This window comes from Miniopterus schreibersii (genome assembly GCF_964146895.1).
Source record: "Miniopterus schreibersii genome assembly, chromosome: 15".
Classification (NCBI taxonomy): Eukaryota; Metazoa; Chordata; class Mammalia; order Chiroptera; family Miniopteridae; genus Miniopterus; species Miniopterus schreibersii.
This window is the reverse complement of record NC_138115.1, coordinates 49,634,930-49,659,739: the sequence shown is the minus strand read 5'-3', so window position 1 is coordinate 49,659,739 and position 24,810 is coordinate 49,634,930. Positions and strand designations below refer to the sequence as shown.

The 24,810-nt window shown below is 37.7% G+C and overlaps 1 protein-coding gene across 28 annotated transcripts in view; it reads left to right on the top strand.

Annotated features, from left to right (window-relative positions):
* Positions 1 to 24,810, top strand: part of MAP4 (microtubule associated protein 4) — a 115,843-nt gene that overhangs the window by 16,182 nt on the left and 74,851 nt on the right. For 27 of the 28 annotated variants that reach the window (XM_081159791.1, XM_081159789.1, XM_081159786.1 and 24 more), the window contains exon 2: positions 17,561 to 17,802. In XM_081159791.1, the coding sequence (XP_081015917.1) occupies positions 17,580 to 17,802 (223 nt within the window). In that variant the 5' untranslated portion in view covers positions 17,561 to 17,579. Of the gene's footprint in view, positions 1 to 10,438; positions 10,678 to 17,560; positions 17,803 to 24,810 lie in introns of those variants that run through there. The other variant, XM_081159797.1, reaches the window with a different exon arrangement.

Here is a 24,810-nt window from a genome sequence, read left to right as displayed (position 1 = left end):
CCTGGATTGCGGGCTCGATCAATGACTCTCTCATCATTGATGTTTCTATCTCTCTCCCTCTCCTGCTCCTTTCCTCTCTCTGAAATCAATAAAGATATATTTAAAAAAAAACACACAAAACAAACTGAAGGTCACAGGCAGCCCTTAAAACAAAGAAGGAACAGAAGATATCAATACATTTTACATAGTATTGATTCATCAAACTTTTTAAAAAAAAAAAAAATCTTTATTGATTTCAGAGAGAGGAAAGGAGAAGGAGAGACAGAGATAGAAGCATCAATGATGAGAGAGTCATTGATCGAGCCCGCAACCCGGGCATGTGCCCTGACCGGGAATCGAACCCCGATCGCCTGGATCCTAGGTCGAGGATCAACCACAGAGCCACGCCCAGCCGGGCTCAAGCTTTTTTTTTTTTTTTTAAATGTTTTTATTGATTTCAGAGAGGAAGGGAGAGGGAGAGAGAGAGAAACATCAAAGATGAGAGAGTCATTGATCGGCTGCCTCCCGCATACCCCCTACTGGGGATCCGGTCCCCCGGACCAGGAATAGAACCATGACCACCTGGTTCATAGGTTGATGCTCAACCACTGAGCCACACCAGCTGGTCTGATTCATTAAACTTGTGTTTCATTTATATGTGCATGTGTGTGTAAGTAAATGTGTGTGAATATGGATCATTATATAAAATTAATTTCCCCCCCATGGGTTGTGATCAAAAGAGAAAAATTGAAAACGTGAATTAGAAAAATGTGCAACATATTTTACTTTCCATTATTTTGAATCCACCATGTATGTTCCTGGAACTGGGGTAGGTACTGATGAACACCCAAAGATCACTGAAAATCCTTGCTCTCGAGCTCGAGGTTTATAAAGGGTAATAGGCACATAAATTGTAGTTTGTCAGTGGTGCACTAGAAGCTCTGCAAGTCATGGAGGCTTTCATAGAGATGGAGATAGTTGAGGTGGGTCTGGAAAAGGTGGAATAGAAAATGGCATTTTAGATACTAAGCAAGAAAGAATTATTTTTGGGTTGAAGAGTAAGAATTGACATAAATTATTTGATTCAGTGTAGTGTACTTATCCACTTTTTTTTCTTCTTCTGTTTTCCTTTTTCCCCCCTCAATCCTTCCAACCCCCCCCCCCAGTCTTATGTTTTTCTCATTCTAATGTAGCTCCTGAGGGCATGGGGATCACTTCAGGGGTGAGGAGATGAAGGGAGTTTTTAGGGCTTTTGTAACAGCTTTTCCACTTCCTGGGACACTCTTCTTTACTTTTTTTCTGAGAACTTTGTGTACTAGAGTTTACTTGTTTCCTTTTCAGATTATATTTTGTGATTGTGTTACTACCCTCACTGAAGGTATTGGGACCTATTCAGAGTCCAAGACAGGGTGGGGAGGTCATTAGAGATCTGGGGAAAGCTTTAGACATTTCAGAGGGGCAAACTCTTATTTTTTTTAATATTCACCCTAGGATATATTTTATTGATTTTTAGAGAGAGAGGGAGGGAGAGAGAGAAAGAGAGAGAGAGAGAGACATCGATCAGTTGCCTCCCATATGCACCTTGACTAGGGATAAAACCTGCAACCTAGGTATGTGCCCTGACTGGGAATCAACCCATAACCTTTTGGTGTACAGATGATTCTCCAACCAACTGAGCTACCACCCAGGGCCAAACTCTCTATTTTTGTCTTCAGAAACTTTTTAAGCTGTAGGCTAGTATCCTAACTCTAGTCTTTTCTTTTTTTTTAAAATATATCTTTGTTGATTTCAGAGAGAGGAAGGGAGAGGGGGAGAGAGAGAGAGAGAGAGAAACATCAATGATGAGAGAGTCATTGATCGGCTGCCTCTTGCATGCCACCGACTGGGGATCAAGCCCGCAACCCGGGCATGTGTCCTGAATGGGAATCAAACTGCTATCTCCTGGATCCTAGGTTGATGCTCAATCGCTGAGCCATGCTCGGGGCTAGGTTATAATCTTTAACTTTAGATACTGACTTTTCAAATGAGACTGACTTTGAGTGATTAGAGTGCCACCTTTTCCTGTTGCTTTCCTTCCTCCCACCCCAGCCCATCTTGGTTTATTTTAAGTGGGAAGAATAATGGATTTAGAACAAGGGAATATCGTTTGGGGCTATTTCATCTAAACTGTAGGAGAGCCAGACAAAATATCTCTTTCCCCCAACAGAGAACACTTTTTAAGTGACTAGATTGCTTATGCTTCCAGATCCTTGGAAAATAGTGCAGTAATATTAAGACTTTGCTTTCCTAAAACCCCCCTTTTCCCTACATCTCTTTTTGTGTGCTAACCCTTCCCCATCTTAACATCTAATGTCACAGAACAGGAGAAGTCCTTGCATTTGCCTGTGTAGTAGCCTGCTAATTTTCCTATTCCCACTACCCTCTACCTCTCAGTGTTAATGTCTTCTTATCCGTTTCGGGGCCTGGGAGTTGGCCTATAGGGAGTTGCAGGTGGAAGTGGTAGGAGAGAGTGTTTATACACTGACTTTTCACTGTATTTAACGATCTTTTAGCTCTGCCTCAAGCTTGCTGTAAAAATAATTGCAAGTTATTTAACCTCTAAGTGCCTTAGTGCTTCATTTTAAACGGGAATTATATACCTATATACTAGAATTGCTCAATGTATTAATTGAATTAATATATGTAAAGTGATGAGTATCTAAAATATAAGCACTCGGTCAATGTTGAGGTGATGGTGGAAAAGAATCCTTGTTTTTTCCTACAAATCAGACCCAATGTAGGTTCAGTATTGGGACTAGAATATGAAGCTTAAAGTTTTACAATAAAAAAATTGTTACAATGATTTTTTTACCAGCATTAATTCTGAAAGTCGTTTTGTTCACTTGTAGTGAGATACCAAGAAAGGGGAAAATTCTGTAGAATAAGTGGTTTTTACAAATGGTCAATATATGAACTGTTTTTCCCCCATGACTTCTTTTTTTCTTTTTGTTGTCCGAATAGTAAAAATAGGTCTGGTTTCCTAGGTTATCACAGCTTGTAACAAAAAGCTTTTTGATAAAGTTTGCTGTTGGATCAGTAGGATGAGATCATTCCTTCCTAAGTAGTTTGTAATGTCAAAGTATTTGTTGAAAAAGCCTGCTGGGTAGGCTAACCACACAATACGCCTGACTTTGTGGTTGTTTAGGGCAGGAGTGTGGGTTTTCTGTGTGATCCATTGATACCTAGAAGAAGGTGAAAGGTACTTGGCACAATACCTGTGCACTCTGGCTGGCCACGTGTAGAAGGAGATTAGAATGATAAAGGGGTTCGGGATACACTTAAGGTTGGAACCTGGGCTTCAGACTTCATTGAGATGGGATGAATTAATTGAAAACAGAGTAACTCTTCTACATTTGGATTAGTGCATCTCTAAAAAAGTAAAAGACATTTTGAAACTAGAGAGAGGTGGATGCCATAGAATTGTACACTTTAAAATGGTTAATTGTTTGTTCTGTAAATTTTACCTCAATTAAAAAAATTATTAAGGCCAACTGGGAGGAAAACTGATAAACTTTTCTGTTTATACCAAATTAAATTGTACACTTAGGAACTTTATTTATTTATTTATTTTTAAATATGTCTTTTTGATTTCAGAGAGGGGAAGGGAGAGGGAGAGAGAGATAGAAACATCAATGGTGAGAGAGTCGTCATTGATCGGCTGCCTTCTGAAGGTCCCCGACTGGCAACCCGGGCATGTGCCCTGACTGGGAATCGAACCGCAGTCTCCTGGATCCTAGGTTGATGCTTCAACCCCTGAGCCAGGTCCAGCCAGGCTACACTTAGGAACTTTAACCAAGGCTTCAACTTTACATCATGGATATTGACTAGTGGCACAATGCAATAATTGATAGTTAAATATGAGACAAAAATCTGTATCAAGTAGGCATAGCATTTAAAAAAAAAGATAGCTATTTGGTGCTATTACTGATAGGTGGAAATGGCTGAACTTATCTTCTTGACCCCTGAGAAAACTAAAGCATTCTAACCTAGTATAGGATGTGGTCAGAATTATAATACCCCTTATCGTTCACTTGCTTCTTGCTTTGGAATATGGGACTGAAGAAATCCTGGTTCTAGTTGAGACTCAAGGGTGACCTTGAACAAGTATCTTTGTTAATGCCCTTGGCCCTTTTCTCACTTATAAAATAAGGAGGTTGGATTCAGATGCTCTTTTTAAAGTCTTGTGATTCAGTTGGAAATATTAGATACACATTGCTAAGTTGTTTTGTTTCTCTGAACATGAATAAGTCCTTGTTAGAGTTGGTCACTGTTGTCTGTGAATCAACAAAGTTAAGTTGGTTTTCCGGAGTACCAGATTTGAAGCTTTAGTGAAGAGTCAGTTAGTTTTCAGTGATGAGACTTTTTTTTAAAACCCTCACCTGAGGATATGTTTTCAATTGATTTATTTTATCGAGAGTAGGAGGGAGGGAAGGGGAGAGAGAAAGAAACATCGATGTGAGAGAGACATCAATTGGTTGTCTCCTGCATTTCCCACCTGGGCCAGGTCAAACCTGCAACCCAAGTGTATGCCCTCGACTGGGAATCAAACCCTTGACCCTTTGCTGGGCTGATGCTCTAACCACTGAGCCAAACTGGCTAGGGCACTAATGTAGTTTCTAGAAACTGTCTTTATCAGTTTTTTTATTTGTAAAATGAGGATGTTAGTTTAGATATGTAAGATCCTTGTATTTTTTATTTTATTTTAATCCTCACCCGAGGATATTTTTTCCATTGCTTTTCAGAGAGAGTGGAAGGAAGAGAGAAACATCAATGTGAGAGGGACAATTCGATTGGTTGCCTCCCGAATGTGCCTGACCCAGGCTGGGAATAGAGCCTGCAACCAAGGTTTGTGCCCTTGGCCGGAATTGAATCCAGGACCCTTTAGTCCGTGGGCTAGTGCTCTAACCATTGAGCCAGATGGGCTAGGACAAGATCCCTGTATTAATTGGGTAATTAATGCTATCTGCTTTAACATATCTAGCATTTCAGTGGCTTCACACAATTAGGGTTTATTTATTTTTTTAAAATTGATTTTGGAGAAAGAGAGAGAGAGAGATCAATTTATGAGTTCATTGGTTGATTCCTGTATGTTCCCTGACTGGGGGTTGAACCCGCAACCTTGATGTATCAGAACGATGCTCTCACCAGCTGAGCTACCCGGACTGCAAAGGTTTATTTTTTGGTTCCTGTGATGAATAAAGAATTCCAGTTCCTTCCATCTGGTGTCTTAGAGTCTTCCACTAGATCCTTTCTATTTATTTGGTTGAGAGCAAAGAGCACCAGCAAGGAGGAGCTTATTTAATTTTGTGGTGAAGCATATTACTTCATCTTGCATTCCACTGACAAAACCCAGTCATATGGTCTCAAGTTGTAACTGTAAGGGAGGTAAACAGGACTGGGAGCATTGAGCACATCTCTGCCACACTCCCATTCAGTTTGCACATTCCTCGATTCTGTATTCACCATCAAAATCTTTCTCCTATTGCGTTGATACGGTTTGTACCTTTGATTACTTAGAATTCACTTCAGAATTTCTTGGAAGAAACTTAGTTTGGAAGTCTTCGTAATTTTAGTTTGTAAACTCTTTGGTGTTTGTTATATTTAGGAGTTTTTCCCCCCCAAGATGGCCATATCATGTTATTTTCTTTTGTAATTTCATTTGTGGTTTAAACTTCTCTTTTATTTCATTTTGCCTTGCTTATTTTTGAAGGAATAAAAATGCATTTATGGCAATAATCTTCCAGTGCTTGTACAAGAAATACAGTAGAATATTGAACACAGCCAACATCAGAGCCACCAAGTCATTGTCCACCCATGTTAAGTCTGTCAGCCCACTAGCAGAAGGGAGAACAGACAAACCTTATACTTTCTTTTAAAGGTCAGCACATGCAGACTTGCAGACCAATAGGAAAGCACATTCCAGTGAGGAGGCAAAGTTCTCTTTGCATTCTACCCACTTAAGATTACACTTGAAGAGTCAGCAAAAGCCTTTTAGCTTTGATTTCAAAAGCTGCTGTTTTAGAGTTAGTCCCCACTCCTCCCCCCCTTTTTTCTGTGATACAGTATATGTATACACACACACACACACACACACACACACGTATACACATACACACACACCCCCTTTTACACCTAGGTACAAAATGTAATTCTTCATGAATCCATCCTGTGTTAGTAAATCTGATGAGAATGTTCTAAGTATTAAATGCATTCTTTTCTTAAAATATATAATGAGCTCAAAATACAGTACAGGTTGCATTGTGTTTGAATCAAACATTCTTGTGTAGTTCCCCTCCAGTAACTCCCTTCCCCCCAATTTTTAGTTGTCCTTTTTTCCCCCTTATTGCTAAGAAAATATATGGCATCTGTACCACATATGTAAGGTCATTTTAAAAACTATATTGTTTGTGGAAAGGTTAATTTTGGACAGTTGTTTCTAGATCCAGTGCATTACCATCATCTTGGAATTTTTAATTTTTTTTATAGATGAATTGTACTGTTACTTGGATACTGTGGCTTTCCTAGCATGCTGTGTTCATTTGTCACTTTACTGGAATTTGCACTGAAAGTTCATTTTCAGAAAGGGTGTCTGGAAAATAAACGTTTTGGATTTATTGCATGTTTGAATTTGCAACTTGATCCTTACTTGATAAATCGGTTGGGTGTAAAACTTTAGGTTTAAAATTTCAGTTTTAAAAGGCATCACTCCATTGCATTCTAGCATTTAGTGTTGCTGTTAGAAATCAGAAGACAATCTGTTCCTCATAACTTGGTACTGCTTGGGGAATTTTCTTTTTGTTTTTCCCTTTTCCACCTTCTGTGCCTGTCCCTGTCCCTGTCCCTTTGCTTCCTTCATTATCCTTGTGCCCCCCTCCTTTTTGCTGTGACGTCATATGTACCCTTTTGTATGTAAAATATATATGCAAAATATAAAGAGTAATAAAAAGATAAATTTTCATGAATCTACTACCCAGCTTAGGAAAGCCTAAGCCCCTTGTTTGTCCCTTCCCTATTGAAATTTACCCCCAGAGTGTATCACTATCCTGAATTTTGTGCCTTTCCTTGTGTTTGTTTGAGCACAAATGCATGACTCCTTTAACACCATGTAACTGAAATTTATCATGTTGATGGATATATCTATAGTTAATTCATTTTCAATGCTATATTGATTTCATTACATTAATATAAAATTTAATTTATTCTCTATTGATACACATTTGTATTGTTCTTAGATTTTTGTTATGAATAATGCTGCTGACATTCTTGTACGTGGATGAGTTTATCTAAGATACATATCTAGAAGTGGAAAGCCTGGGAAGGAAATGTACAAATTCTGCCTTATAAATAATGACATACTGTTGTCTAAAATGATTATCAGTTTATAGCAGTGCATGAGAGGCCCCATTACTGTCCATCCTTTTTAACACCTTTGTTTCTCCTCATTACTTTCAGTTTTATGCATTTTTTAAATAGATGTGATGTTAGGTTTGTATAAGTTTAATATTTAATATTGGTAAATCTAATGAATTAAACTTTTTGTCACTTTATTTCTGCTAATGGTTTTTTGCTTAGAGTCTATTTTGCTTGGTATTTATATACCTACACCAGTTCTGCTATGCTTTTTTTGTTACACAATTTATCCTTCTGTAGCAGATGATGCTAGTTCCCTGTCTAGATTATCTTTTCCAGTGAGTGCACCCCTCCCCCCCCCCCCGTTCGCACCCCCTATCCTGCTATGAGTGTTAGCTGCCCAGGGCTGCAGCAGATAGGAGCCACCTCCCCCAGAGATGTTTGGAAAGTTACGTCCCTCCCTGTCACATGGCCCTCAGCCAATGACTGCCTGATGAAGGTTACATAAAATGTGGTATGCATGGCTCTGAACTTCAGAGAGAAACTCACTTTGCTTGATGGAGAAGCTTTACTTATATAAAATAGTTCTCAAAAGCTAAGAGCTAATCAGGAGTGAATACTCTTCTCTTTACCCAATTTTTCCAGCACTAAGTCATCTTAAAATTACATAATTTATTACACCTGGACGGAGATGTGCGCTGATACTATAGAGACTTAATATTTTCATAATTATAAAAGTTCTCAACAGTGACGTTAACATCGATGGTGGCAGCTAATCTCTTGAATAAAAACCTATTTGTTTCTGCCGTGTTGCATCATGTTGTTGTGCTTTTCTAAAAGCAGAGAGCTATTTTTATTGCTCTGCCTAATGATGATAAGGTGACCGGCATGGAGAGCCGGCTTGTGTGGTTACTCGCTGTTGGCTGTCTTTCCAGGACTGCTCTGGCATAAGCCGTGTGGAAAGTAGAAGGAATGAGGTGAATATCCTTAATGTGAGGGCCCTTCAGCCTTGAGCCTGCCTGTTCTTTGTCCAGGTCTAAAGAGTTTTGTAGTTTGACACCTCTGATTCATTTCAAATCAGACACGGCTTTATTAACTTCCGTTGTGCCAGTTTAGAGCCATTTAGCTAGCCTTTTGTTTGGTTGGCTTTGTTATTTTGGCCCATTTTCTGCGTAAAGTAATACACAGAAAGTGATATGTAAGAGAAGGCATACATATTATTTAGTCATAGTCCTTGACCTTTGAGACCTAGTAGTTTATAGGAGCTGCTGGTATACAGGGCGGGGCAAAGGTAGGTTTACAGTTGTAAGTATGTGAAACACAGTTTATTCTTGTATTATTATTTATTAATCATTGTTTTGTGTTTTTTTAATCCTCACCCGAGGATATTTTTTCCATTGTTTTTCAGAGAGAGTGGAAGTGAGAGAGCCTGAGAGAGAGAAACATTGATGTGAGAGAGACACGTCAATTGGTTGCCTCCCACACGAGCCCTGATCTGGACTGGGGATTGAGCCTGCAACCAAGGTACGTACCCTTGGCTGAAACTGAACCCAGGACCCTTCAGTGTGCAGCTGATGCTCTAACCACTGAGCAAAACCAGCTAGGGCTAATTATTGTATTTTCCATACGAACAACTGTAGATCTACTTTTGTCCCATTCTGTCTACAACTTACAGGACAGATCAGACTGTACCTGTTAGAATGGAAGTACAGATGATGTGTGTTAGTTTCGAATGGATCTGGGAGAACAGATTCTAAAAAGTAATCACAGAAAAGATAATAGGACTTTGATTTTGAAACTTTGACAGATAAGGAGGAGTGAAGAGAATCTGAAGAGCAGTATCAGCAAGGTGAGGGGAGGAAGAAACTTTCCTCTATCCTCAAGGTTCTTCTGGCTGGTCTAACGTCAAGGAAACTTGAAACAGATTAACAAGAGAAAATAACCAAATTTAATACATACATATGTATGAGAACCCTGCATACATGAGAGAGTCAGAGACCCCACATACATGGGAGGTTCAGAGACAGAAAGGGAAAATGGGTAGATAAGGCATCCTAAGTTAGGGAGGAGGTAATGCACTAGAAAGTCATTGCAGGGAGAGCACATGTTCAGTAATTATTAGTTTCCCCTGGCACATATAGATAGGTAAAAGGTCATTTGTGATTTTAACTCTTATCTTGGGCCAGGTTCCTAATTTAAATTCTTCTAGATAAGGAGGAAGCAGAAGTTTCTTTTGAGTCCTCAGGGTTTTGGTTGCCTTTAGCTTAAAACAATCCACATGCCACAGAGGCACATCTTAGGGTGGCTCATTCTGAACCCCTACAAAGGGTATACAGTGGTAATGTCCATGGTATGCTTGTAAAATGGCAGCCCATGCCATGTGACTAAAATACAGGGAGACCCAACATGGAAACCTGCTGATGGTTGTGGTAGGTATGAGGACTGGGCCTTCTAGGATTATGTAGCCTTGATATCACACTAAGGAGTTTGGATTTCTTTTCTAAATAGGCATTGGGGTTCTTTTAAATCAATTGGGATGTTTTCTTTATGTTAGGGCTGTTCCCAATTGCCTTCATCCTTTTAAGAAGAAAAGATAGGGGAGGAAAATAGATTTTTAAGTATAGTAATGTGTCAGATAAAGGCAGAACCTATAAAATTCTAAGACTTGGCCAATTTTGTCACACCCTTTTATTTCTAGTGTTCTCTCGCTCTCCTCTTAGCCCGATCCTCAGTCCCAGCTCCATTTATAAATGACTTGTTTACTTTGGTTCTCTTTTTTGTCATCTGTTAAAGTGAGGGAATTGGATCCTAGATTTGAACTGGACTTTAAACAAGACTTTAGAGATTTTAAGTGGTTAGAAATAATTTTTGGATAGATGTGAGCAAACTCTGAATTTCTTTTCGTCTTAGACTGAGGAAGACAACATGAGATGAATAGTAAAGTTTAAAAAAATACTTTCTCTTTTTCCAAATTTTGAGTCATTAGGCATTGAGAATCATCTTAAAATCCACCCTCCTTTTTTAAAAAAAAAATTGAGATAAAATTGAAGATTCACTCTTCAGGATGGTTATAGCAGAAATGTAAGTGCTGTGTCATTGTCGTCTCTTGTTTTGGCCCACATAACCAGAGTTCAGCAGACTGACTGTCGTCTATCACATGGCTAACAGTGGGAGGTATCTGGTGTAGATTGTTCTTCTTGAAGAAATAGATTTAAATTCACTTAGACAGAAATGTAGCAGGCATGTGCCTGTTTAGAGATCTAAAATGCATTCTGTCAGGACTGAACACAAGCTGCCCGGATAGTTCCTGTAAGTAAGCTAGGCTTTCTGCCTTGTGCTGCGAGGTTTTATGTATGTATATGTGTGCCTATGTGTGCAGTGTATTTATATTTAGTTTTGGGGACTACATGGAAATAAAATGTATCAGCTGGGTGATGACCTCAGCTATTCTAGTAATCAAGGGCTCTCTCCTGTTGCTAATCCTATGAGGAACAGGACAACTGGTGTTTAGGAACAGAACCCCACCGAACCTGGAAATTCCATTAGTTTGTAATAATACAGCTGTTGTCCTTGAAGTATGTAGGAGGGCACCTGGGGTAGAAAGTTAGTATGTTCTCCAGGGAGTTTGGAGTTGATTGCTCAGGATAGTCAAGATGTTGCTGAATTGTCTGTTGCCATTTGCCAGTCTGGTTCTGGGGAAGAGCAGGAGAAATTCAGATTAGCCTAGGTGATATGTGCCTCTGAGCTATATGAGATGGTAGCTGAGACCCCTAGAGGTCCTTAATAAAAATATGGTTTTACTTAGAATAAAGTACAGCTTTGATTGAATGTATAAATCAAGGTTTTCTTTTTCTAGTTAATTAAATTAAAAACAGAACACAGCCTCCAGACAAACAAGGTTCAACTTGATATGCAATAGGCCTCTGAAAGAAATTCATTAAAACAAATCTGAGAAATAAAGTCCCCATTTAGTAACTGAAAGCTTGCTAGGCAAACTCAAAAGGTCTTAACATTGAATATGAAGTCTTTATGATGCAGGCTATACTTCTCACCATGTCAGATTAGAAATGATCTTATAATCATTGGGACCGGCTGAGACGCTGGTTTTTTTCCAAGCTGGAGAAAAAAATTTTGGCCACAGTACTCTCACTAATGTCCTGGGATAGCAGCTGGTTGTTGGCTTCAGAATATAAGTCATGCAAAAAAAAAAAGTACAGAAGAAAATATTAGCCCACGTATCTTTACAGTCTGTGCCTCGTCCATAACTCACCTCTCTACTCCCCCCCAAAAGGACAGATTATCAATCACAGAAAATTCAAGTGAGCATTATTAGCAGTCTCCTACCTTTAAGAATTAGTAAACATTTATTTGTTAAATCAGTTATTTGGAATTCAGAATACAAAATTTCCCTTAGATAACAGTGTTATAAATGATAATTTTGTTTCTAAACTAGTCTAGGTTATTGAGTAGAATGTTTCTTTTTTTCTTGTAAAATTCTCAGGAGGCAGTATTTTGGAAGATGTCATGCTTGACCTTGACTGTTGTATTACCTCCCCTTTTCCCTCCTAGGGCCTGCTTGCCATCTCCCGACTTTGATATCTTTACCAGATCAGCTTTCTTCCCTGAAATGTGCCATGCTGCTAAATTACTTTTCTCCCTTTTCACACTGAACCCAGAAACTCAGACATTTTCAGTGGAATTTATCTCTGGGATCAGGAGGAAAGCTGCTTGATAAGAAATTCATACTAAGGTGGTCTTTCTATTTAACCCTTTCCCCCTATTATATTGTGAAATAGGATTCTATACTTTTTAAAAGGGAATGTTGGCTATCTCAAAGGAATCTTGATAGAAGTTTAGCTAATGTGACAGTAAAATAAAAATAGTATATTGTTATGAACAGTGACTGAGTATGTTGGTGGAAATTAGGCCTCTGTTCTTCCTTTTCATGAGTTTTCTCCTCCCACGTTAGCTCCCGAGCAGCACCTTGGGGGTGGTAGGTAGGAGAGGACAGAGGTAACAGCAGGCCATTTGCAAACTTGATTGCTAATTTTTCATCAGAAAAAATGAGCACAGATCCCGAGTGAGTGACTATAGATAAGATGACTGACCTAAAATTTTCAAGAGGACTTCTAGGAGCTTAAAAAGTTGTCCACACTTCTGTGTATTTAAATCAGATATGAACACTGTTTAATCTCTATAGACCTAGAAAATATTTTCAGTTCAGTAATTAATTTCTGAGTTTGTGATCTAAAAGTAAACCATACAGCAGAGAAAGTGCTTGTGATGTCATCATATATTCTTATGTACTCTTTATGAGTACATAGCTATTAATAGTAAGAGGGTAGTCAAGAGACCAAAATTCTCTTCTGTGCCTCATCATCATGTCATGTCATTTTCTATTTCCTCGGATTACCTGTTTTCAAAACCCTTCTAGAATACCAGATAGTTTCACTCCAGACATGTAGTCAGAATGAAAGAGCAGATGTCCAAAGTTCTGTGTTGAAAACTGTGTTCTCTTGGTGCCTGGTTAAATAATATGGGGCTTATTTTCTGGCAGAGTGGTGCCATGTCTCCTCTGATGTTATTAGCCAGCACTGGGTGGAGTTTCTTAAACTCTAGTCAGATTTGCTCAAACACAGCGCTGTGTACTGATGAGTTTGTTTTTAGTCTCTCCCTTTGCTAAAAAGCTTTTAATAATCCTGAACCCAGTTATTATTGAGAGCACTTGATATATAAAATACTAATTTAATAATGTGAATTCACATTCACATTGAGGATCTGTAAGAAGTTTGTTTATTTCTAACGTAAGTGATGAAACTGAATTATAAGTAGCTTATAAGATAATCAAGCTCAGGAATCGTGTAACAAACCATTCTCATTTTACAGATTAGGGAACTCAGCCCCGGAAGGTGACTCACTCAAAGCCACGGTGAGAGTCAGATTAAACTAGTGTTTCAGTGAAGCATAGAAACTTCTGTACCCAGCTTTCTTGCCTCCGATGAACAAACCATTTAAAGTTAACTTTCTTTATTATCTATATGAATGAAAGACGAATAGTGTAAATAATGACAGTTTATTTTTAAAAAGTAGATTCTTATTCACAAGGGTTCATTTTTGGATCTTCTTGAATATCCATATCTGAGACTAACACTGTGTCACGTCATACCCTTTCGCCCATAAACTATATAACTAAACATTTTGAGGCATAAATGAATATCAAGTGATCTTAAATGAGTCTATAAGTATAGGAAGAAATTTATTCGTGAATTTATTAAAATCAATTCTGGAACACTTGCAGAACCAGTTTAACAAATCTATAGAGCACTTAAGGAATTTATTGTACCTGTTTTAGAAAGAATAACTATATAACTGGGTGATCTCTTTAATGCATTGAAAACCAGGGCCTTCTGACTAAGGGCCAATACTTTCACTTCCAGTATAACACTGGCACTGCTTTTACAGGGTCATTTTCCATAAGGAGATATTTTGTATATGTGTCTGTGTTTAAGTCATACTTCTATTTATATTTGGTGACAAGAAAAGGATGGCTAAATGTTGAGTTGTAGATGCTAGCTCGTTGGCTAGATGCACATGGAGCCAAATGACCTTCCCATTTTCTGTCTAATTTTCTATCAATATTGCCTTCTTAGACTGAATTTAAGCTGCTATTCATAATCCATGAACCACATGCCAGGCCAGGAAGTGGTTTGGGAGGTGATGGTGGTGGGAAGTGATGAGGGGAAAGATTACAGTGAATAAAAAGCTGTCCTTTAAGAATCTGCACTCAGATAAATGAGGTTTAAAATGTATCGCTGGATTTTCCCATGTCCTAAATTAGAAAAAGTGTTAGTAGATTGCATGAAATAAGTGTCATAATTATATATTTCTGGCAAAAATAAATCTTATTGTATGGGCTCTTATTGTATGTTGTTAAGGATAGTACAGATGTACTTTCAAATTCTCTTTGATTATGAAACTAGTTATAGACATCCTTTATTATTTTTGGTTCATAACAGTTTTCATAGGCTAACTGATAATAATAGCTATAGGTAGGAAAGGGAAAAGCAATTACTTTTTGTTTGTTTGTTAATCCTCACTGGAGGATATTTTTTTCTGTTAATTTTTTTAGAGAGGGAGGGAGGGAAGGAGGGAAACATCGATGTGAAAGAGAACTGAACCCTCAACCCTTCGGTGTGCAGGCTGATGCTCTAACCACTGAAACACCTGCCAGGGCAAAAAAGCAATTACTTTTTATGGAAACCTTTGACATTAGAATTTGTCAGGCTTTTAAAAATAGTTAATATTGCTAAATAGAATTATTTTGTTAATTTTTTCCAACATTACTTTTGATTTATTTACATATTCATTTTTGGCCTTAGTATTTGTTAACAGTTAGTCAAAGTGTAATTTTTTTTTAATCCTCACCTGAGGATATATATATATATATGTATATAGTGTCCCCCCAAAAGTATACATATATATTAATATATATACTTATGTATATTTATTGATTTTTAGAGAGAGAGGAAGGGGGAAAGAGAGAAAGAGAGAAACATCGATGTGAGAGAGAAACATTGATCAATTGCCTCCCTTATGCACCTCGACCAGGGATCAAACCCACAACCTAGGTATGTACCCTGACCCAGAAATGAACCCGCAATCTTTTGTTGTACGGGATGACGCTCCAGCCAACTGAGCCAACCTGGCAAGGGCCAAAGTGTGCTTTTTGATAGTCTTTTTTATAAGACTTATTTGTTATAGGATATTAAAAACGCTTATCTTGATAAAGGAGAAGAGATTAGCCAAAGAACATATGTGCATAGCTCATGGACACAGACAAGTGTGGTGATGGCCAGAGGTTAAGCCAATGCAAAATCAGTTTTCACAGATCTTGGTATTTTATTTTCACTTGCAATTGTATAATATAAAGAATACATAGTAAATGTTTTCACCATGCCTTAAATATAGATATGTTTGTGGGGGTTTTCTGGACACTTGCCTAGAAGTAAGTCTTGCTCCTGGGCTTATCTAACCCTCTGTTTTGTGTCGTAGAACTGAATTTACAACCTGTGTTCATCTGGTTTATTACCTATGCTACCACTCTTACACTTTCTACAACATTGAAACACATAGCAAACCCTTTTTTAAAAAAAAATATATTTTTATTGATTTTTTAGAGAGATAGGAAGGGAGAGGGAGAGAGGGATAGAAACCTCAATGATGAGAGAGAGAGTCATTGATCGGCTGCAGCCCGAAATCTGGGCATGTGCCCTGACCGGGAATTGAACCCCGATCTCCTGGATCCTAGGTCGATGCTCAACTGCTGAGCCATGCCCGGCTGGGCCCAAACCCTTTTAGGTGTTGAATTTGGGAACGGGATGGGCTGGCTTCTGATTTTATAATGTTCTAGATGTATTTGCTTTGTGCATATTTTATAGTTGTGATAGTCTCACAGCTTGGTCTTATGGGGGAACTGAGAAGAAATAATGATTGAAAAAGAATGACTTTCATACTTGTATCACAGGATAGAAAAGGTGAGAGGAAAGTGTTTGAGGACAAAGATGAAGATAGAGTGATTGTATTCCTTGCTGTATTTCTTTTTCTATAGTAAATTTGTTGGAGAGAGGTAGACAGTGGAGAAGAGTTAGAAAGGAGAGCCTGACCATGAAGTATCTTGAATCATAGTAAATTTTGTCTTTTTAAAATTTGGGTTGGGGAAAGATTATGTGTATTAGTTGAAATAGATTGACTAAATTAGGTAAAAGAAAGATTGGAATGTTGCTCACTTAGACTTGAGAAAGAAGACTCTCTCATGGGCCTTTCTTCTGGGATGTAGTCATGAAGTGGTTCTTTCCAACCATTGTTTTCCTGTCTTCTGATTGGCCATACTCCAGTCTTGTGTCTAACCCTATGAGCCATTGGTGTGAATGAGGGGAGATAAGAAAGAACACATTTTTGGGCAGACAGAAGCAGTAGCCATTGTACCATGCAACTAAAGATTGCTATTTGATGTACATTTACCTGATCAAACTCATATGTCTCCTTATCCTTATGAGTCTCTTGGAGACTATTCAAATAGACTTTTTGAAAACAAAGATACTACCCTGCATACTTAATTTTTTACTGTGTATATACTGGGAGTTCAACTTATTGCAGGCCCTTTGGCTCTTTTTAATAATATTCTCTATTTTCTTGGCTATTCACCTACAGTTTTGCTAATAATAGATTATACTTATAAATTTCAAGTTATGTTTGAAAATCGAGAACCTGGTATTTTGTAAAGATGGTAATCTTTACAGAGAGGAACTACCTCTCTTAGCTGATTCAGGGAACATGTCTGTATTTTTCATGCAGGGCTAAGTGTAATTTGGTGTGGACATAGCTTTCCACAAGTGATTCATGAAGAAGCAGTACTTACCCCAGGATGAGGCTCATACTCCCAGTATTTGGTCAAGAAAGGTGACTTCAGCCTGGCCAATGTGGCTCAGCAGTTGAGCATCGACCTATCATCCAGGAGATCGAGGTGCGATTCCCAGTTCAGGGCACATGCCCGAGTTACGGGCTCGATCCCCAGTGGGGGTGTGTGCAGGAGGCAGCTGATCAGTGACTCTCTCATCATTGATGTTTCTGTCCGTCCGTCCCTCCCTCCCTCCCTCTCTCTCTCTCTCTCTCTCTCTCCTCTCCCTCTCTGAAATCAATAAAAAAATATATAAAAAAGAAAGAAAGGAAGAAAGGTGACTTCATTGGTCTGATAGTAATGTAACCTTTTTTTAATGGGATTCTAATCTGACTTCTCTGTTTATTCTTTTAAGGATTATTTTGGGATATGATTTGGAAATTAAGATATATGGAATATTTGAAAAGGGTTATAAGACTTGAAATCAGAAGGCCTGATTTGAGCCTTACTGGCTGTAACCTAGGATAACTTGAGTTTTAAATATACTTCATGTTTCTTACTAATGAAAAGGACAGAATGGCACTTGCTCTGTTTCCTTCACAGATGTGAGAAGAAAGTGCTTACCTTGGGTAAGATTGTACTGAGCTTTAATTTTCTAATCTGTAAAATGGGGGTATCTCTTCTAAACCTAAATGTTTGGATATTAATTTTGTTGTTGTTGTTGTTTAAAAAACTGACAAGAACGTTTTCCCCTTTGCAGTGCTCATGATATGAAACATTTTCCCCTTTAACCAGGCAGTTGCAGTGGTGCAGAATGGCTGACCTCAGTCTTGCAGATGCATTAACAGAACCACCTCCAGAAATTGAAGGAGAGATTAAACGGGACTTTATTGCCACACTGGAGGCAGAGGCCTATGATGATGTTGTGGGAGAAACTGTTGGAAAAACAGACTACATTCCTCTCCTGGATGTTGATGAGAAAACTGGGAATTCGGAGTCAAAGAAAAAACCATGCCCAGATACTAGCCAGGTTGAAGGTAAGTAATTAAACCGAACTGGATATACAGGTGCAGAAAGTAGATTAGGGATTATGCTTTGTGTCACAGACTCGGAAACTTTGAGGAAACTGAACTGAGTTTTTAAGTATAGGCTAATAACTCTTTATCTAAATTTTTAAATTCAAAACCAAGGAGGTAGGTTCATACCCTTTAGTTCAGTGTGTGTTCATGACACTATACATTACTTTCAATCCTAAAGTTTCTTGTGTCGTGTGTCAACTTCTGTATAATCTTCCTCTTAATTTCCTAAATTAAACCTGTCTGCTGTGCCTTTTCTTTGAAAGTAGCTTTGAAAAGTTACAGACATAAAATTTTGTGTTTACATCAAGACTTAATTTAGAATGGAATCAGATGCCACTTGGCTTTGGGATAATCCCAGGTCTGGATTAACACATGATTAAACCCTTTAAAAGAGATTTGCTGCTTTTATGTAGTAATGGATCAGATTTACTAATATTTGAGGATTTTTGCATCTATGCTCAAGTAGGATATTGTCTGTTGTTTTTTTTAAAAAATATATCTTTATTGATTTCAGAGAGAGGAAAGGAGAGGGAGAGAGAGAGATAGAAACATCAATGAGAGAGTCATTGATCAAGCCCGCAACCTGGGCATGTGCCCTGACTGGGAATCGAACCCCGATCTCCTGGATCCTAGGTCGACGCTCAACTGCTGAGCCATGCTCGGCCGGGCTGTCTGTTGTTTTCTTGTGGTGCTTTTGTCCAGTTGTAGAATTGAGGTCATGCTGGCACATAAAATGATTTGGAAAATTTTTTGAAATAGTTTGTTTAGAATTGATGTTTTTTTTTTTATGTTTAATAGACTTCCTCAGTGAAGCCATCTGGACCCAGAGATTTGTCAGGTTTTAAAAAATATTTCTTTATTGATTTCAGAGAGAGAGGAAGGGAGAGGGAGAGAGAGAGTTGAAACATCAATGATGAGAGAGTTGTCGTTGATCAGCTGCCTCCTACGTGCCCCCAACTGGAGATCGAGCCTGCAACCCGGGCATGTGCCTTGACCAGGATTTGAATGGCTATCTCCTGGATCCTAGTCAATGCTCAACCGCTGAGCCACACCCAGCCAGGCTCTTTGTCAGGTTTTTACTAGGAATTCAATTTCTTTAAGAGATACACAACTATTCAGGTTATTTCTTATCAAGTGAGCTTTGGTAGTTTGTATCTTTTAAGGAACTGGTCCATTTTCTCTTAAGTTGTCAAATTAATGGAGATAAAATTGTAATTATCGTTTAATGTCTGTAGGATCTGTTATCATGTGCCCTCTTTCATTCATTATATTGGTAATTTGTGTCCTCTTTTTCTTGATGAGTCTGGATAAATCCAACTTTTGTTTTCATAGATTTTTTTCTATTTTTCTGTTTTCAGTTTCTGCTCATATCTATAATATTTACTTTCTTTTGCCTTGAGTTGATTTGCTTTTTTTCTAAACTGGTAGTTTAGATCATTGATTTGAAACATTACTTTTCTAAAAAATAAACATTTAAAAAAACAGATATAATTGACACATTAGTTTCAGGTATACAACATAATGATTTGATATTTGTATATATTGTGAAATGATCACCACAGTAAGTCTAGTTAACATTCATTACCACACAGTTACAGATATTTTTTCCTTGTGATGAGAACTTTTAAGATCTACTTTCTTAGCTTTCAGATGTACAATATAGTATTATTAACTATAGTCACCGTACTGTACATTACATTCCTTGGTCTTATTTATTTTATAACTGGAAATTTGTACCTTTTGACACCTTCACCATTTTGCCCCCACCCAGCCCCCACCCCAGCAACCACCTAAAATAAGCTTTTAATGTTACAAATTCCCCTCTAATCATGGTTTTAGATGTGTCTTATAGTTTTTGATATGCTGTGTTTTTTCTTTTCATTCAATTCAAAATATTTTCTGATTTCCCTCGTGAATTCCTCTTTGACCCATGGGTTATTTAGAAATATGCTAATTTCTCAGTATTTGGGGATTTTCTATATGTCTTTCTGTAATTGATTTTTAGTTTTATTCTGTTGTAGTCAGAAGGCATCCTTTGAGTTTTCAGTTCATTTCTGTTTGTCAGAGTTTGTTTTATGGTCCAGAATATGGCCTGTCATGGTCAGTGTTCTGTGAGCACTTGAAATAATGTACATGACACTGTTAGTATATGGAATACTCTTATTAATGTCAGTTAAGTCAAGTTGGTTGATAGTGTTGTTTAGGTTTTCTGTATCCTTGCTGACTTTATATCTACTTGTAATGATTTCTGAGAGATATGTTGAAGTCTCCATGTAATTCTGTGGATTTGTTTCTTTCTCCTTTCAGTCCTATCAGTTTTTGTTTGATACATTTTGAAGCTCTGCTGTTATGTGCATATATATGTAGATTATGTCTTCTAGATGAATTGACCCTCTTATGATCCCTCTTTATTTCTGATAATATTGTTCTGAAGTCTCATTCTTGCTCTGAAGTCTAATTTTTATCTTATATTAATATAGCTACTCTAGCTTCCTTTTGATTAGTGTTTGCAGGGTATATCTGTCTACATATTTTTGCTTTCAACACATTTCCTTTTTAATATTTAGTAAAATTGGGTTTCTTATAGACAAAATATAGATGGGTCTTGCTTTTTTGTGTAATCTAAAGAGTTCATCTTCTAATTGATGTGTTTAGACTATTTATAGTTAACATGGTTATTGATATGGTTGGATTTAAATCTGTCATTTTACTAGTTGCTTTCTAGTTCTTCTGTCTGTTTTTAATTCAGTTTTTCTTTTTTTGTCTGCTTTTGGGTTAACTGAATATTTTTTATGATTCTGTTTGTTGTTGTTAATCTTCACCTGAGGATATTTTTTCATTCCTCTTCAGAGAGAGTAGAAGGGAGGGAGGGAGGGGTAAGAAAGCCGGGCTGCCTTTATGGCACTTAACACAAAGTAAGAAAAGTTGCTTTTTTAACCCCAGGTACATTATCTACTCCAAACCTAGAAATAGTGATTTCTCCAGGAAGCCATATATATATCTTTATTTCACAGTGCAGTTCCTAGGGATGCTTATTGCTATTAGATTTGTCTTTTTTTTTTTAAGCCTTTTCTGAGGATATACTATACTCTTTCCCATTTTAGCCCCCCCCCATTTAGTTTTCCTTCTACGAGTATGTTATCTTAGCATTGCCTCTATAAAACATCTAAATAGCCAAGTACATGGAAATAAAACTGGTGTCAGACTACTTCTAAAATGCCTGTCACCTTGGGAAACAATTCTCAAAATACTTTTTGGAATGTATGTACTAGTGCTTGATCCCCCCCCCCCCCCATAAATGTTATCTTCCTAATAAGTGATCATTATCAGCTTTATATGCCTCTATTTTCTAGGCTAGGAAGACAAAAGACATAAGCTTTGTCTTAGATGTAACAAAGCAGTAATACTTCTGTGACTGTTGTTCATTCAAACATCGTCATAGATGTTTGAGTAAACATCTAACACATTGTTGACCCTCAGACACAAATAGTTGACAAATTTGTGGACAAGTCACCTTTTCTATACTCTGGGTGCTTAGATAATTCTACTTGTGAGATTGAGAGAATACTTTTCTCCCCAACATTCCAGGAAGTTTTTCTAACAATTAAGAAATTGTTTCTATAGAATGTTTTAATCTAAGGCAGTGGTTCTCAAAGTGTAGTCCTTGGACCAGCAGTATTAGTATCACTTGGGAGCTTGTTCAAATTGCAGTTCTTATGCCCACAGGGAATCAGAAACTCTGGGGATGGGGCTCAGCAATTTGTATTTTAGCAAACCATTGCTAGTGACTTGGATGCATGTCTAAGACTGAGAAACTTGATCTAAGAGAAGGGGCTCAAGTCAGAAAAGATGACAACTAGAAGGCTGAACAAGAGATACTCTTCAGCCTTCTATTGTAGAGCATCACAACCAACTTTTAATTGGCCACCAGAGGGTGATATTGGCACAGGCCTGCCTTGCACAGGAAGGTGCCCTTTCAGTGAGACCATGCTGAATCTTCCCCATTCTGCCCAAACCCACTGTGGCACTCTTCCTCACAACACACATGCCCTCTCAGCGTGTTGCTACTTCTCTTCTCTGCCAAGCTGATTTGCTAGCTTTGGCACTCCTAAATCTCATGGAAAAGATTAAAAAAAACTAAGTAAATTTGAATATCCTTATATTTCAGAGAATGTGATTAGGTGTTTTTTTTAAACTTGTGTTGTTGTCAGTGCTATATGTATTTAGCTGAGAGAGTTTTCATTTCATGAAATGGGAGCCCCTCTGGGGAAATCAGTGAAAGAAGGCAGCAGAGCATCTTTTGAATTAGGACTTTGCCAGTAATGCACAGCATTCCAGTGATTAGAGTCCAGCAATTCTCATCTGCAGAGAAGCGTGCCAGTCTTTTTCCTCCTCTGAAACCTATTGCTCTTATGTTGTAGGGTGGTTTTTATTCTTTTCTGCTGAGCTTAGAGTTTTAGATCATTAGATGTTGTGTGTAGGGTAGAGTCTCAGTCTCCTTTTTATTTTCCATTTTCTTCTAGCCTCTGTTTTGCTCTTATTTCATTTTATTCTGGTAAGTTGCTTGTATCTTAGTCTCACAATTATGGCTTAATCTAGTAATGTCATTTAAGCTAGATTTTTATATAAGGTGAAAGTAAATTTCAGTGTTTTCACAAGATTACTTTATAATTTAGTGATAGAATCTATAGTTAACCTATAGTTGGTCTATACATTACCAATGTATAGTTAGTCAATCTGCAGTTAATAACAATGAGAATAGTAATAGTTAACATTTACTTAACAATTGACACAGTACTGTCTCCAATATTATTGCATTTAGTCCTCATGTTAACTGTGGGAGGTAAATATTGTTCCATTTCTAAGTTGAGGCTATTAAGGCTTAGAAACCACAAGGGATTTGCATTTGATCATTTAGTTAATAGTGACAGAATAATAACCTGTACCCAGATTTTCTGATTTTAAAACTATATTCTTCCTGTGAAACCATCCCATCTTTATGCATACTTTCTGTTTGATTTAATGTCTCATAGATATTATTTTTGAAAACTAAAGATTTACTTATTTAACCCAAAAGGCAGAATTATTAGACGTAAAATTATGTCCAGGAAATGTAAGAAGGAATCTTATTTTATTTGCATAAAGAACATGAACTAGAGGACTCTGCTACAAATTCATATGGATTTGTAAAGTCTTCCACTTTCCTAGACAACTGTTTCACATCTTCTCCTCTCTGTTCAAACCTCCACTACTTGCTTTCCTGTTCATATTCTCAATTGATGACCTTTAGAAAAGAGAATCAGTAGTCTCAACCAGAAGAGAATTTCCACACAATCCCGCCCCCCCCCCCTTCCTGCTACCCCAATCCTCTCCTAACCTACCTTCATCTCTGCCTTTCCTCTGCTCTACTCTTATTGTTATGGGGAACTGCTCATGCTCTCACTCAAGGGTACTTCTTAACAGCAATTGTCTCTTCTGTCTTCTGCATCATTAGTTCCTCTCTTTGAACTGGGTCATTCACCAGCATTAAACATATCATAATTTTTTCCTTCATTTAAAAAAAAAGCTATCTCAACCACATGTCCATCTCATCGACTATTTTATTTGAAAAAGGTATCTCCCAATTCCTACCCTCTCATTCTCTTTTGAACCCACACCCATTTGACTTGCACTGATACCATGCAGCCAAAACTGCTCCTTTTAAGGTACAAGACCTATTCATTGCCAAGGATGAATCCAGGACGACTCCAAGGGTTTTGGCTTGAGAAACTGAAAGGAAGGAATTGCATAAAAAAATGAGCATGATATTAAAAGTAGTTCTGTTTAGACTTTGATTTGAACATATATCCCTTAACTAAGTTTCTTTCTGGAAAAGGAAAGAAAAATAGTACTAAAAGTTATAGTTCATAATAATAGTACTCTAGTCTAAAAGAAGAGCAGAGCCATGGTTAGTGTGTGGCTTTGATCATTGGAGTGTCGTCTCATACACCAAAAGGTAGCTAGTTCTCTTCTGGTCAGGAGGCAACCGATTGATGTTTCTCTCTCAAAATCAATTAAAAAATTAAAGAAATAAAAGAAAGGCAGAGATTTCTTAAGAAGAGGTTAATTGGTCAGGTTCTTTCTATAACTGAGAAATTGAGGTGCACAGGATAAAGATAACCAAAGAAATAAACTACCTACCTGTAAACTACCATCCTTACCCAGTTATCTTCTGTGCCTCACCCCAACCCTTTTCTCTCACATAAAAACTTCTATTGTACTTAGGCACAGATTCCAACTAGGTTGGGAGAACATTTGTATCTTTTTTTTTTTTTTAAATATATCTTTATTGATTTCAGAGAGGAAGGGGGGGGGGGAGAGAGAGAGAGAAACAATGATGAGAGAGTCATTGACCGGCTCCCTCCTGCACACCCCTGACTGGGGATCGAGCCTGCACCCCAGGCATGTGCCCTGACAGGGAATCAAACAGAGATATCCTGGATCCTAGGTCGATGCTCAATTGCTGAGCCACCCCTGGCCGGATGAACATTTGTTTCTTACAGTCAAATTTCTGACTCTGGAAATGGTGCAGACATGTTTATGTTAAACATGTGGAAAACCACAGCAATATTCCTACCTCCCCCCATGTAGGTTGAATCTCTGGTACTGAAAACAAAGAAATAGCATATGACTTGTGGTCTCTTGGTGTTGATCTTGTTTGAAATCTTGTTAATAGCTTTGTTCCCCTGATTATGAAAACAAATTTAACTCTTGTGAAGAAAATTGAAAATGAAAGTATTTTAAAAGTACAATCTTTGCTACTTTGTTTCATTTTTAGAAATTTTAGGTTAACTTAGGTGTTCCTTGACTTGCACTGTCCCTCATGTCCTATTCTGCCACCCCATTACACACTGGCAATCACATCTATTCCAACGATTCATTCATTCTTTAAGCAGATGTTTATTGAGAACACTGTATCACCCCAGA